Genomic DNA, 15,641 nt, shown 5'->3' with positions numbered 1-15,641 from the left:
CTTTTTTAATGACGTGTTCTTCAATGACACGCAATGTAAATCATACACGCGTGTCATAAATTTATGACACACAAATGTGTGTCATCTTCATTTATGACGGGGCTTCAATGACGCTCAATGCGAGTTATAAATGAGCGTCATAAATGTGTATCATAAATGCGCGTCATAAATGTGTATCATAAATGCGCGTCATAGATTTATGACACACAATTGCGTGTCATCTGAAATTTATGTCGGTGGCTTCAATGACGCGTATTTGTGTGTCATCTGCACCCACAGATGACGCGCAATAAACGTCATTAAAAGGGCTTTTCTAGTAGTGTATTGGGCTAAATAATCCACCCGCCTGGATTATTTGCCCAATTCTGTCAAGCGAGTTATATAATTTCATTAAAAAAAATGATTAAATTGGGAAAGTTAATTCCAAAGAAATATGGGAAAATTGCAACGTAGGTCATCATACTCTTTGGCCTTAAACTTTTCAAAATTTCCATGTTTAACCTCTTATTTTTTAGCTTTTATAACTTAGTCCCTAAATTTCATATTTGTCACACTTAAACTTCGAGATCTTATTATAAACCCAATTAACATCCAAATTATCATCATTGTATTGCTAACCCAATTTTAGTGAAATTATTATTACTAAAGTCCCATGATTTTATTTCAAACCTTTTTTTAAAAAATTTTGAAATTAATTTAAAAATAAAGTATTAAATATTATTAAAATTGTAAAAATAATAACGTATATTAAAATTTCTGTACAGAGGCACCAGGGTTTTGAGCAGAAAGGCACAAGACGAAGGTTGGAGGCTGAGGTTGAGGCCGTTTGAAGGTATATGGGTGCACAATCAAAAAGCAGTGTAGGGTTTGGTTTTTGAACTACAGAGCGCACAAAGATACAAAGTTTGGCACCAAAAACATTATAATAGGGCTAACGTTCACTGCCTATGATTCATATAGTCACGACCACCAGTCTTGGATGCTGGATTCAAGGCGGCGGTGATAGATCATTCAGAAGTGTTACAGACGAAAGATTAATGGTCACCGTAAGTGACTTCAAATGAAATGACTAGACGGAGCGATCGCACCATGAGAGTCTTGATTCTTGAACGAAAGGTTGACGGTGTCTATTCTTTATCTTCAGGAATGATAAGTTAGGGTTTAGGTTTGTTTTACTATAATATAATATTTAATTACAAAGAGGGCTCGGTAGAATTGGGCAAATAATCCAGGCAGTGGATTATTTAGCACAATAGGGCACCCAAAATTTTATTTTGGGATCTACGGTAAATGTTACAGTGTCCACGGAACTCTCATGCCGGCGTGACGAGTTCCATGGGATTTATTTTTTAATGGGCCGTGTCACGTGGGTCTCACTGTTCGAATATATTTAATATATCCTACGGGACTCGTCATGCCCGCGTGACGAGTCCCAATAAAAAATAAATTTTTTAGAAAATTTTAAAATCATTTTAAAAAATATATATCATTTTAATGCTGAAGAAACCCGTCACGCCGGTGTGACGAGTTCCAACGAGTATAATTTTGAATTTGTTGACCGTTGGATTGATCGTTGTTGAACGGTCAATTTTTTTAAAATTCAATGGAACTCGTCATGCTAGTTTGACGAGGTCCAATGACTATTTTCAATTTGAAAAAAACTAGTTGTTTATAATCGTTGGGTAGAGGAGTATAAATAGAGGTTTGAGTTAGATTGATTTTTCACTTGGAATCAAACATTCTATTGAGAGTAAAAACTTTTGTGTTTAAGATTTTGTGTTGAAATGGCCTCAAGAGAAGAAATATTACGTCTTGATGATGTTCATATTTCTTCGACCGAGTTGACTACGGTAAATTTAATTTGTTTTATTTCATTTTAGTTTTGACAAAATTATAGTATTAATAATAATTATTTATGTAATTATATTAAATAATTTATTTTCAAATTGTAGCGAGAAGAACGAGGCATTCGTCATTCCTCAATGAAGAACCACATTAGCGGATGATGATATATCTTTCACAGTCCAGATTATATGTTCTTCACGGATTTAAGGTGATGTCAACACTAATATCGGTGTTGATTGAGCGTTGGAGGCCCGAAACGCATACATTTCAGTTTCCTTGTGGTGAAGTGACGATAACATAGGAAGATGTCACGTATCAACTTGGTGTTCCGATTAATGGTATGTCATTGGTGCTTCACAATAATTATGTGTGATATGTTGTTATTTCAAATTTATTGGGAAAAGAAGCTCCAGGTGATGTCATTGATAGACGTATAAGGATTACTTGGTTGGAAAGAGAATTTAGAATAGATGGACAATCAACAGAGCAAGAGGTGATATACGCAGCTCGATCATATCTTATGACGTTGATTGGAGGGATCTTGCTACCAGATAAATCGGGTAATTTGGTGCACCCCCAATATCTTCCGATATTAGAGGATTTTTCTGTATGTCGCCAATATAGTCGGGGTTTTGTAATTTTGACTTTTTTGTATCGTGAACTCTGCAAGGCGACCATATTCATTAGAGGACAAAAAGAAGATGTAGCGGGTTGTTTAGTTTTGCTACAATCATGGACATGGTATTATCTCCCATTTTTTACGCCTATTACATATGCTCCTATGGAGTTTCCTCTCGTTGTAAGGTAAATTCCTATATTTAAAGTTTTGATATTTTATAATATTTATTTAAATATTTTGAAAATGATAATAAATAATGTATTTTTAGATGGAGACACTGAATAATCAATATAAAGTTGTCTGGTGCAACCAAAGTAGATATCCGGATAAGAATTGATATTGCCGGTAGAAATGCGGTAAATTTTAATATTTTTTGCATTAACTTTGAAATTGTAATATTAATTTTTTAATTATACTAACATAATACTTTTGACAGTTTAATTGGATGTCTTATTATGAGTTGGATATCCAACGGTATCTACCGCCAATGTTTTTTTAAGGGGTGGAGACATAGTGTACCGTAACACCATTGCTTAATTTCACAATTGTTGAGATCCATGTTACCGATAGAGTTTTGCAACAATTTAGGTTTCACCAACCGATAGAAATGTCCATATTTAAAATGGATGATTTACATAAAATAAATGTGTGTGGGAAGCATAAGGAATATTGGTTGAGGAAGCATGCTATATTCATACAACAATGGCAAAATAGACATTTACATTTGCCTAATCGTTCCGAGGTACAACCCAAAGATTTTGATTTCAATGTTTCTCCCTACCTCCAAAATTACGAATCAAATAGAAAATCATACTTGACAACGCCGGAGGATCAGTCCGAGTGCGAAATAATGAAGGCAATATTTGCAAAAAAAAAATCATCATCATCTTCATCAACATCTTTATCTTATGCTTCCGCCAATTATTATCCATCGCAAGAAAGTTATGGTGGATATGGTGCATATCAACCATCGATGGAGAGTCGAGCGGTATGTGAATGAAGTTCGTGGGATCAAGTGTCAGCTTCACAACAATTTTTCTCAGAACCGGAAGAAAGAGGTCAATGGAATCATCTTGTTCAATACGAACAATCTCAATCTCATGTCGATTTCAGCGTGCAATTTGAGGCGATAACGTCAATGATGGCATCAAATACCTTGAATACTCTATTGTTTTCACCCGAAAATGTACATCAAAGTGATGGAGTAATGTTCAGTACACCGGAACCAGAAGAAAATAAAAATGATGAAGGTGGACGACCACAACGAAATCAACGAGCACCACGTCATTACTATTCTACCACTCCTCGACATCGGTAAGAATTGCATAAATATAAGTAATAAATTTGTTTATTTAAGTTTTTGTACTCGATATTTAATTGTATAAAAAAATTCATTGATAAGTAATAAATTTGTATATTCGTTTTCACCCTTAAAAATGTTTAAAATTTGTCAATAATTTTAGTTTTAATTTAAAAAAACTTTGAAAATATGTAAACAAATAAAATATGTAAACAAAAATGAAAAATATTTAATTAAAAAATAACTTTTAATTAAAATAAGATTTAATTAACAAATTATCATTCATATTTAGTGTAGTTTATAAAAGTTGAAATTTTTAAAAAATATCTGTTATTTTTTGAAATATTTAATTAAAAAAGTGTAATTTTTTAAAATATTTAATTTTTTTAAATTTTACAATGAAATATTTTAATATGTATTTTTTTTTTGAAATTTTGAATTAAAGAATATTTTAATTTTTTAAATTTGTATTTAAAAAATATGTTGTTTTTTGAAAATTAAAAAAATTTGAAAAAAAATTCCACGGAACTCGTCACGTCAGCGTGATGAGTTCCAACGGGTATAAATTTAATTTTTGACTGTTGTGGAACGGTCAAATTATTTTTTAAATTAACTGGAACTCATCACCCTGGCGTGACAAGTTCCAACTTTTACTTTGGTGATTTTAGTATAAATAGGGGTTTAGGGTCAAGATTAGGATGAATGACAAGTGAGAAAAAATTGAGAAAAACAAATATGTGGTTGTGGGAAATATTGGGATTGATTTGGCTAATGATGTTTATGGGTTTCACAAAATAGACTCGGAGATCGACGATTCAGATTTAAGCTCTTTTTCGGATGAAGAGTGGGAAAAGGAGGCAATAAAGTACATAGTTGAGGAGCATAAGAAGAAAAAAATGAAAATTGAAGAGGAGAAGAAGAAGAAGAAGTATGAAGATTTATTGAAGCGGCATAGCAAACGACTCGTTGAGAGGGAAGAAAAATTAAATATTTTAGTATAGAAATTGAGAAGAAGAAGACGAAGGAAAACAAATATGAAGGTGTCTTAATCCGACGTAGTGAACGAATTGTAGAGAGATCTAAAAAAAATAGAAAATGACATATGTATAAATATTGATTTGTATGGTTTTAGTTTATGTATGAAGTTGTCTTTATTAATTAAGTAACTATTGTCTCATTAAAATCCAAAATTTTATTTATCATTAGAATGTGAAGTTATACTTATCAAAATGATTATTTTTGAGTAAATTTTCAATTAAAAAATTATCTCCTCCATTTTCAATTTAATTTTTAAATAAAATAATTATTTTAAATTTAATTTCTTTAAGTATTTTGACCTTCAATGTTTTATTTTAAGGGTAAAATGCTCATGGTTAGATAAAATCATTAGTTTACCATTATTTACTAACAGTTTCCAATTATATAAACATAGTGGAAATAATACAAGTTACAAAAAACATAGTTACAGTAAAAAAAACTAGTTACAATACATGATATTTTGTAATGCCTATTTTAGTGTTCAGCTTGATATTTTGGAAGATGTGGACAATGTTTTCTGTTTAACCATCCATGCCTTGTAATAAGTCGGGATATAACCAAATGTGTTTCGAATGGATGCCACTAACACAGAAACGGGCACTCTTGAATTTTTTTTCCACCAACAGCTTCACATAAGAGCATATGACATCTGAATCTAAATGTTTGTGGTCTTGTATCAAGAAGGTCATTGTATATGCATGTTGTGCATTGAACCTTGTAACTTCCCACAACATCTTTCGTTGTAGGTATGATACTTGTATCCTCCATTTACAACCAACATCATGGTGTATACGAAATAAGTCTTTTGATCTGACTCCGCCAAATAGAATTGAAGATGTGTTTTGATGCAATACTCCTTGATTGCTAGTTGTACCTCTTTTTTTGTTTCAAACTGAGAGCTAATGGCCAACCATATGACCGCTCGTCTGAAGAACCCCAGTGGGCAACACATAACTCTGACATATCATATATTCCAGGATTTCACATAGCATCGTAGTTAATGTCATGTATTGCAATCGCATGATGATACCGAGGCAAATCATAGCAAGGCATTTTAGGTTGAGGGTCTGTTTTTGCCCAAACATTTGGAACATATTGCAATCCTTGATATCTTGAAAGAGCTGCCTCCCATACATCAGCCTCAACATCCACACCTTGTCCCTCTGAAGCAGTCTAAAAACATCGGGCTCATAAACTAATGGTGTGTCATCATTGTCTACCAACAGAACAATATCTTCATCATCTTCGCTAAATTTAACAAGACTTTACCGAACCGTCCAACAAGGTTATCAAAACTATCACTTGCATATGGTTCAAAGGGGGCTGCTTCTTCTCTTCTTCGAGTTGGTACTGATGTTGTCAGAATATCAGTTGTATTCGTGGTTTCGACATACATCTCCACCATATTATTATTTGATGATTGATGAATTTCAGCCATAACAACAACAACATCGTCTTCACCAAGCTGGACTTTTCCATATGTCATTGGATTTGTGGAGATCAGGTGTCAATAACTTACACATTAAACAAAAGCCATAAGTTTTCTCTCAATTTTTTGCTTCATTTTGCGATGAGATACATCTAGAGGGAACATCATATTGATGGGCTTGTGTAACTTAAACACAACACCAACATCAGTTTGTAGAATTTCGCCATTATAATGGACAACTGTGAAGAATTTGTTGCTCATTGTTTGAAATGTTTTTGGTTAGAAGAAATGAGTTGTTGTGTAATAGATAGGAGATAAAATGAGTGTGTTGTGTAAGAGATGAAGGAGTGTGTTATGTACGAGTTCCATTGAATTTTAAAAAAAATTTGATCGTTCAACAACAGTCAATCCAACGGTCTAAACTTTCAAATTTCTAGCCATTAGAACTCATCACACCGGCATAACGAGTTCCTTCACCATTAAAATAATATATTTTTTAAAACAATGTTTTTAAACAGGACGAGTCCTATAAAATATATTAAATAAATTCAGGTTGTGGGACTCACGTGACACAGACCATTAAAAAAATATATCTCATGGAACTCGTCAAGCCGGCATGACGAGTTCCATGGACACTGTAGCATTTGTCGTAGATCTCAAAATAAATTTTGTATTGCTCTATCACTACAAGAAAATATACCTTTAATGACACACGAATGATGACACACGCTAATTTATGACTTACAAAAAATGTATCATAAAAAATATCATGTTTTTTAAAATCTGAACAATTTATGACTTACAATAATGTGTGTCATCATATTTAATAGTCATAATCCAAAAAAATTATCAAAAACACGGAGTACACTTTTAATTGTGTATCATCTGTAAAAGTCGTATTTTAATTTCCCCCATTATTTTCATCCTTTCCCGCTTCTAGTCTTGGCCTCCTCAATAATCAGTTCACGCACGCATGTGCTTCCCCTCTTTTCTCTTTTTCCCTCCTACACTTGCTCATTCGTTTTATTGATTGAATCCCAGTAAGCTTTCCTTCTTTGTTTACTTCCAAGGTTTATTCATTTTTTTTGAACATTTATGGGGTTTAACTGAAATTTTGTTCTCCTTTCTTTTATGGAGATCTGAGTTATGGGTTTTTCTTGTGTTTGTGGTAGTTTTAATGGGTCTTATAATGGGTCAATCTCCATTTATTATCTTCTACTACACGAATGTTTATATAATTGTTCCCTTTGGAATTGAAGTTTGATTCTTTCTTTGTAATGCTAAAATTTTGGATTTAAGTTGAGTTTTTGACGTAGGTCTGTTGATTTTTTCATTAGAGTCACGAAGTAGCTGTCATTCTCATGATTCTCATCATTTCAATTCAATGAAAAAAACATTGTTTCTTGCTTTTACTGCTTTTTCATGGAAAAATCCTTTTCATTGCCTGGCTGTCAATCAACTGGTTACATGGTCGGCAGTTGGCATCATTTAGCATAATCGTTGCCTTTCTTTTTTTCATACGCCCACAATGAATAAGCTTCGAAACCATTTCTTGAGAAGTTTTCATTGAGGGGAAGGTATTCTTATTATCCTGACGTCCCATGTCTTGTGTCGAACAGAATGAACCCACATATTTTGAGTCATTCAACTCCGGGCTCAGTTAGTTAGTGAATGTCTCCTGTATTATGTCTTTGTTGAGTGTTGAAATTTGTTTTCTAATTACTCTGCGAATGTTTACTGGCTTGAAGGTCATACACCACTTTCGTGGGTAATGAGGGTTTAGATTGCACTCTATGCTGCTAGAGGCCTGGAGTACATCCATGAGCACACTGAAGCTCATTACGTTCATCGAGATATCAAGTCGAGCAACATTTTGCTCGATGGTTCTTTCAAGGCGAAGGTTCTAATTACGTTAAATGTTGCTGCTTCTTTTTTTAAGTGTGTTTGAGAACATTTTACTGACTTTTATTCTCGGATTAGATTTCAGATTTTGGATTGTCGAAGCTTGTTGGAAAAACACATGAAGAAGCAACAACAACAAAAGTTGTTGGTACATTTGGTTATTTGGCACCAGAGTAAGTAATGTTATTATTCTCTGTCACTCTGCTTCTCCAATTTTCTTGAAGTACTCACATTAAGTACGTGTTTCTGGAACATATTGCGATTAAGAGTAAGGGGATACGACCTTCCAGAGACTCGTATCAAGCACTCGATATCCAAATCGAGTAATACAGATATTGATAGTTTGCTTCTCTTTTGCTAAATGTTATTTTAAACTCTTTTAACTGTCCCATTTGGTTTTCTTATATATATTTGAGCAATGGACTTGCATCGTCGAAAAGCGACGTGTATGCATTTGGTGTTGTTCTGTTTGAGATCATATCTGGAAAGGAGGCCATCATACGAACTGAAGGCACCACGACAAAGAATATTGAAAGACGTTCACTGGCATCCATTGTGAGTTCCATTGTGGCGCAATCTAAGATGTTAGATGCTCCTCCATCTTGTCTTGTACATTCTAGTACCCTTTTATATTGCAATTTTGCAGATGTTAGCAGCTCTTCGGAACACACCAGACTCAGTAAGCATGTCGAACATGGATTATATCGATCCGAACATGCTGGATCTTTTTCCTCATGATTGTGTCTTCAAGGTAAATATCATTTCCATATTAGACCTCAAAAGGCTAGAAAATGAGTAGATAGGATTGGTGTTCTGGTTCGGAATCGATTTGCTTATTAGGTGGCTATGCTGGCAAAGCAATGTGTGGATGAGGATCCGATTGTACGACCTGACATGAAAGAAATAGTGATCAACTTGTCACAGATCCTTTTGTCATCGGTTGAGTGGGAAGCGACGCTGGCCGGGAACAACCAGGTATTTAGTGGTTTGGTCCAAGGAAGATAGTTAGAGTTGTGCTAAATGACACTCCAGGGGAGACAAAACAGTAATATATCAGTATGTTGGCATTTGGACAGCATCCTTTTTGATGTAATATATCAGTATGTTTGCTTGTCAATCTAAGGGACCCACAACGACCCATATGCAAGGTACTCAATCTGTTAAAGACAAATACCATTCTTGTGGGCATTATGATTTCAAGGTGCCTCACGTGATATTATAAACCATAAATGACCATAAAGAAAAATTCTTAGTTCTAGTTAACCCCAAAATTATCAGTATGTCTCTGAAAGGTTTTCGTTGGCTCTTAACTTGAAGTATGGCTACTGCGTGTTGTTTCTGCAAATCGGAGATTTTGGATTATCAAGAATCAAGCGCAATACTCTAGTTTCTGGAGGTGTGCGAGGAACCTGCCTTGGATGGCGCCAGAACTGCTAAATGGTAGCAGCACCAAGGTTTCTGAAAAGGTAAGTAAAGCCATATTCAAGTATATATGTCTTGCCACTGGGAAGGGAAAAATGAGTACACGTTAAAGCCAAATTTATGAATATTTAATTTGACAGGTTGATGTATTCTCATATGGAATTTCAATGTGGGAAATCTTGACCGGAGAGGAGCCATATGCTGATATGCATTGCGGTGCCATCATTGGTAAGATTTTAATTTACCAATATGCTAATAGCCCTAATTAGTGATTATGAATGGAAAATATATATGCATGGAAAAGTCATTGATGATCAATCAAATGTTTTCTCGTTGAAGATGAAGATCACAAAAGGTTTATATGAGTTTTAGGGTATAAGACTGAATTTGCTCTTGCTCTGTAATAGTATTAAACAACATCCCAAACAACTCGTGTATAAATTGAAGCCATATCAAAAACTGCATACAATTAACCATCTTTCCTTTCCAGTTTTTCACTGTCTGAAAGATAAACAAAAACCTTATGTTTGATTACTGAATTATGATTGCAGGAGGGATCGTGAAGAACATTCTTCGACTTCCTATTCTAGAATGTTGCCATCCTGATTGGAGGAAGCTAATGGAACAATGCTGGTCCCATGATCCTGAATCCGGGCCATCATTTACCGAGATAACAAAGAGGTTGCAATCCATGTCCATGTTGCTTAAGTCGAAGGGAGCTACTAATCAGGCGAAACCAACGGACTTGAAGTGTTGGCCAATAAGAATGTAAGCAAACTTTTCTAATACACATGTCATATCATACATACACATTAGTCATACAACTATCATATGGACTTGAAGTATGATGTTATTCTAAACTAATTAATGCAAGTACTTGTTAGCAAGACTGAAAACTGTGAATTCGTGCCGTGATAATGTATATAATTTATATGGGAAGTTTTACTAATTAAATGTGTAAAATTTATTTTTACATATGCTTCAAAGAATGCATATGTAAAATTGTTCATTTTTAGTACTCTTTGATAGTTATATACTTTAAATAAGTATAAATTATATACTTATTTCATATTTTTTTACTTAGGTTGACGATGGGAAAAAAGAATACATGGATGATGACATTGATGATATTCGTAAAGAGTTGGTATCTTATGTGGCAAATTTTATTACGCCGTGATATTTTGTATCGACATATGATTACAATATTTTTTATAACTTAATGTGAATATATTGTATTCAAATGGATTGCTTATATATAATATGATATATATATTTAGTATTATGAGGCATTAAATGTGATTTAATTTGATTATTTGTCAATCTACAATATATATATAATTTACGAAATACAATCACGACACACGAATGTGTGTTATCTTTTTTAATGACGTGTTTTTCAATGACACGCAATGTAAATCATACATGCGTGTCATAAATTTATGACACACAAATGTGTGTCATATTCATTTATGACGGGGCTTCAATGATGCTCAATGCGCGTTATAAATGAGCGTCATAAATGTGTATCATAAATGCGTGTCATAGATTTATGACACACAATTGCGTGTCATCTGAAATTTATGTCGGTGGCTTCAATGACGCATATTTTGTGTGTCATCTGCACCCACAGATGACGCGCAATAAAAGTCATTAAAAGGGCTTTTCTAGTAGTGTATTGGGCTAAATAATCCACCCGCCTGGATTATTTGCCCAATTCTGTCAAGCGAGTTATATAATTTCATTAAAAAATGATTAAATTGGGAAAGTTAATTCCAAAGAAATATGGGAAAATTGCAACGTAGGTCATCATACTCTTTGGGCTTAAACTTTTCAAAATTTCCATGTTTAACCTCTTATTTTTTAGCTTTTATAACTTAGTCCCTAAATTTCATATTTGTCACACTTAAACTTCGAGATCTTATTATAAACCCAATTAACATCCAAATTATCATCATTGTATTGCTAACCCAATTTTAGTGAAATTATTATTACTAAAGTCCCATGATTTTATTTCAAGCCTTTTTTTTTGAAAATTTTGAAATTAATTTAAAAATAAAGTATTAAATATTATTAAAATTGTAAAAATAATAACGTATATTAAAATTTCAAATTTTCAAAAATTGTTTTAAAAAACTATAAAAATATTAAGTATTGTTATAAAATTGTAAAAATGATATAATTTGAATAAAAATTAAAAATATTTTATTTTATTTTACAAATTATTCAAATATTTTAAAAACTATATATATATATATATATATATATATATATATATATATATATGTATATATATATATATATTAGAGATTTTCAAATGGGAGATCTGCGATACTATGTGCAATGCTTATTCTTCTAAGGATTCTACATCAATACAAGATACTATTATTGCAGTAAGGATCTATGATTAGGCATAAGTACCTATTTTTTCCATAAATACTTTGATATAACATCATGGAAATAATATAAGTGTAATAGTAAAACGGAAATCATCTGATCGTTTCTCATTTACAATTTATTATTTTATGTTTTTATTTAAAAAAATCTTTGAATGAGAGATAATCTAATATAAAATATGCAAATAGAATTAAAAATACTAAAAATCTCTCTTCAAATTGCATTGTTCTTTAATGTTGTTAAATTATCTTGTTTTTTTAATAATTGAAACTCCAAGCTAAAATCCAAAGCATTTGAAAATTGCTCACCAATTAGTCGCACAATAATAGATAAAACGTTTTTGGTGAAAACATTATGTGACATAATTCTCGACGTCTTTTAAAATAATCATACAAAAAAGAGATAATAATGAGTGACAAATAATTGATCTCGTCATGATAAAATTATTTTTTTTTGATAATGATAAAATATTACTTTTAATGTCTTATAAAATATGACGAATCAAATTCTCATAAATAAAACTTATTAGTGACATGTGCAACGTCACTAATTCAAATTGAATTATCATCATAATAAATCTTTTTTTAATTGGAGACGATTTTAAAACGTCACTATTTTATCTAAATATCATTAAAAGATTTCTCACCAAATTTTTTGGAGTGAAGATTTTGACGCCAAACATATAGTGACTAAAATCAATGTCCATTTTTAAAATTGTCATAAAGATATATAATCAAGCATTAAATATTAAGAAAAGAAAAAAAAGTCATGTCATAGTATATTTTGTGACGTTATATGCAACGTCATATAGAAATTTCATCATAAATTAATAAGATTTTTTTGAAAGGGGTGGTTTCATATACTTTAAAATAAGAGAAGCATACAAAGAACTTGATACACTGAAGGACCTCATTAAAAAATCTCTCTATAATCTATTTGGAGGAAAAATAGTGCGCCTTCATGTATAAAAAAAAATAACACGTAATATTGACCCCGACCTTATCGGGACTACACAATTACAACGACAACATTCGAGTACAAATTAGAACACAAGTTGAAACCAACCAGTAAATACAACGACTGAAACAAACTAAGACATTAGGCCACTTTAGGGACACATAACGCAGTAATTCAATCTAGCATCGAACAAAGACACCGAGATAAAACCACTAACACCATTAAATCACCTCCAATGGAGCAATAACAGCACTCCAGCTAGGACTAATGCGCACACTGCAGTGGATCAAAAATAGACAAGCAGTTCACCGATCCAACTACACCATGGACTCAAAAACACGGCTTTACGACCCAGCCTAAGCAGCTGATCTGAACCAGAAAGTTGATGCATTCACTACCACCTAGATAAAACTTATATACCGCAGCTCAAGAACAAATACAACCAAAACAGAAGGAAAATTATGAAAAAGAAGCCCCCACCATCAACAGCAGACCAAAACAAAAGAACAACCAATGAAACTAGAGTGACCATCAACTCGACAAAATCACACGAGACTAGGACAACAACACCAATCAAATTTCATTCAATCATATACGAAAAGAACTATACACACACTAATGAATGGTCGGTAAAGTCACGAGATCACTTATCCAATATAAGGACTCCTGGCTCCTGCTCCCGGACAAATGAAGAAATCGAGAATCGAGGGATAAATTTATGGTCGGTTACACTTGCACCAAAACTCAATCCTAGATAAAGCAAGATTATATAAACTCTCCGTACTACACTCATTCTTATTGAAAATTAAGTCGTTTCTCCCCAGCCAAATAGTCCACACAATCCCAAAGAACGCAACAGACCAAATTTGTTTGCACCTAGAATTTAGAGGGAGATCAATCCAAGTGTAGATGAAGGATAAAAACGAACTTGGGACCACAAAAGTCATGACACCCATTTTTGCCACAAATGTCATGCCACCTCACAATGACAAAAGAGATGGTCGGACAATTCGGGAGCTTTTCGACACAGCGCACAAATGGAAGAGTCCAAGCTGACAACTCCACGTTTGGCTAGTTCGACTAGCGACATGATCCTTTGTAGGACAGCTCTCCAAATGAAAGCCTCCACTCTTAGTGGAACCAATTTAGCGCAAACGAATTTCCATATTCTGTAGTGCTCAGCTCCTCCTTGCACAACAGCTCGACAGAAAATGCTCGAAGAGTAAAGCTCCGAGGGAGACCCAATCCATCTCAAACCATCACTAACGAGATCAATACGAGCTGCTCTAATAAGAGTATTCATAAAATCTTCCCATAATGGAGTCTCCCAATCAAAGAGGGCCCTCCTCAGCTCAATATTCCGCACCCACGACCCATTAACCTTAGAACCAAATTCGGTTACTTTTCCAACCTTTTTAACATCAACTCTAAAAATATGGGGGAAAGCCGACTTCAGAGAAGGAAACTCTGTCTAGAAATCGTCCCAAAAATTAATACGGTAGCCATCACCCAAGGAGAATCTAAGATCCTTACAAAAAAGATCAGCCTCCTAAATCAACGGGGCCGAAATACGCCTCCACACCCAAGAAACATTTCTAGAAGGAACACCGGACAGATTTATAACACAACTATCTAAACCCCACTTGACAACCTATTAGGCTCCTGACCAAGCCGCCATAGCCCATAAATTGATAAGTTTGTTGTAGTGGAATCTGTCCAACCTGATTGTTACTGCAGACTCACCCCTGAACCATGTGTATTGACTTCCCGCCAAAGGAATGTCCACTAGGTTAGTGTTCTGAAAAATCTCGTAGCACAGGAATTATTGCTTGCTCATGTCATCTCGTTGGCTTCTTTGACGGTGTTAAAGTCTCCTCTAATTATGACAAACACTCCCAACTCCTCAATTTAATTGCTGAGCTGAATGAAGAAATCATTCCTTTCACTTTGCACATTCGGAGCATAAATATTTACAATCTCGATTTGCATATTAAGAGTAGGGGCATGACCAACCAGTGCTAAAATTCTTCTCTGTATAACTTTCCTACTTACCTTAATAAATCTCGTATCCCATATCGACATCAAACCCCCTGAGGCACCTTCAGACGGGACCGAAAGGGCATCATCAAGATATTTTCCTCGCAGATGCCTTAGGACTCATGGTTTGTCTGTTTCTTGCAAGCACACTACCCGAGCTCTGTTAGACGCTATTACTGGATTGATCACTTGTACTTTCTCCAGCTTTCCCATGCCTCTAACATTCCATGACAACATTGAAAATTGCATTAATTTAAACGTAATCACACACAAGATGTAGCACTAACCTTGACCATTCAGGACCTTTCAGCGACTTCGAATTCCTCAAATCTGCTAACAATTATAGAATATGGTGCGTTAAACTCCACACCTAATGCCGATGCAATAGCTAAGGTCTCCTCAGTTTAGGACAGACCTCTTGATGGAGAGCAGAAGCAGAAATTATTGGAGCTTCTGCATTGTTATCTTTGACACCCAAATTGTCTACTATTTGATGGCCATTATTGCTGGAATTAACCTTTCCATTTTTTTTGTTGCGGCTTACATTTTGTTTTTTGACTTCTTCTTGCTCTTTCTTATAGCATTTCCAGCACCCAATTTATACTTTAAAGTCTTATCGTTCAACACCTGAATCTCCCTTCTATTGCGATTCGTAGATAGAGGTATTGGAATGGAGCCCACCGGTTCACCCAGAGCCA

At 33.9% G+C, this 15,641-nt stretch overlaps 1 protein-coding gene and 1 pseudogene across 1 annotated transcript; both read left to right on the top strand.

The window, feature by feature from the left end:
* Positions 1-7,832: 7,832 nt before the first annotated feature.
* Positions 7,833-9,138, top strand: LOC120192992 (annotated as a pseudogene).
* A 136-nt stretch (positions 9,139-9,274) lies between these two features.
* On the top strand, positions 9,275-10,327 carry LOC120192991 (mitogen-activated protein kinase kinase kinase 12-like). The gene is made up of 4 exons (XM_039195637.1): positions 9,275-9,281; positions 9,451-9,599; positions 9,696-9,783; positions 10,107-10,327. The coding sequence occupies exons 1-4, from the start codon at positions 9,275-9,277 to the stop codon at positions 10,325-10,327; spliced, it is 465 nt and encodes a 154-aa protein (XP_039051568.1).
* The last annotated feature ends 5,314 nt before the right edge of the window (positions 10,328-15,641 follow it).

This window comes from Hibiscus syriacus, unplaced genomic scaffold (genome assembly GCF_006381635.1).
Source record: "Hibiscus syriacus cultivar Baekdansim isolate YM2019G1 unplaced genomic scaffold, ASM638163v2 tig00116984_pilon, whole genome shotgun sequence".
NCBI lineage: Eukaryota > Viridiplantae > Streptophyta > Magnoliopsida > Malvales > Malvaceae > Hibiscus > Hibiscus syriacus.
The sequence above is the reverse complement of the archived record's forward strand: the minus strand, read 5'-3'. Positions and strand labels throughout refer to the sequence as shown.

Coding starts and splice junctions, on each gene's coding strand:
- LOC120192991 (XM_039195637.1), top strand. Junction 9,600..9,695: donor GCACCAAGGTTTCTGAAAAG/GTAAGTAAAGCC, acceptor TTAATTTGACAG/GTTGATGTATTCTCATATGG. Junction 9,784..10,106: donor GCATTGCGGTGCCATCATTG/GTAAGATTTTAA, acceptor TTATGATTGCAG/GAGGGATCGTGAAGAACATT.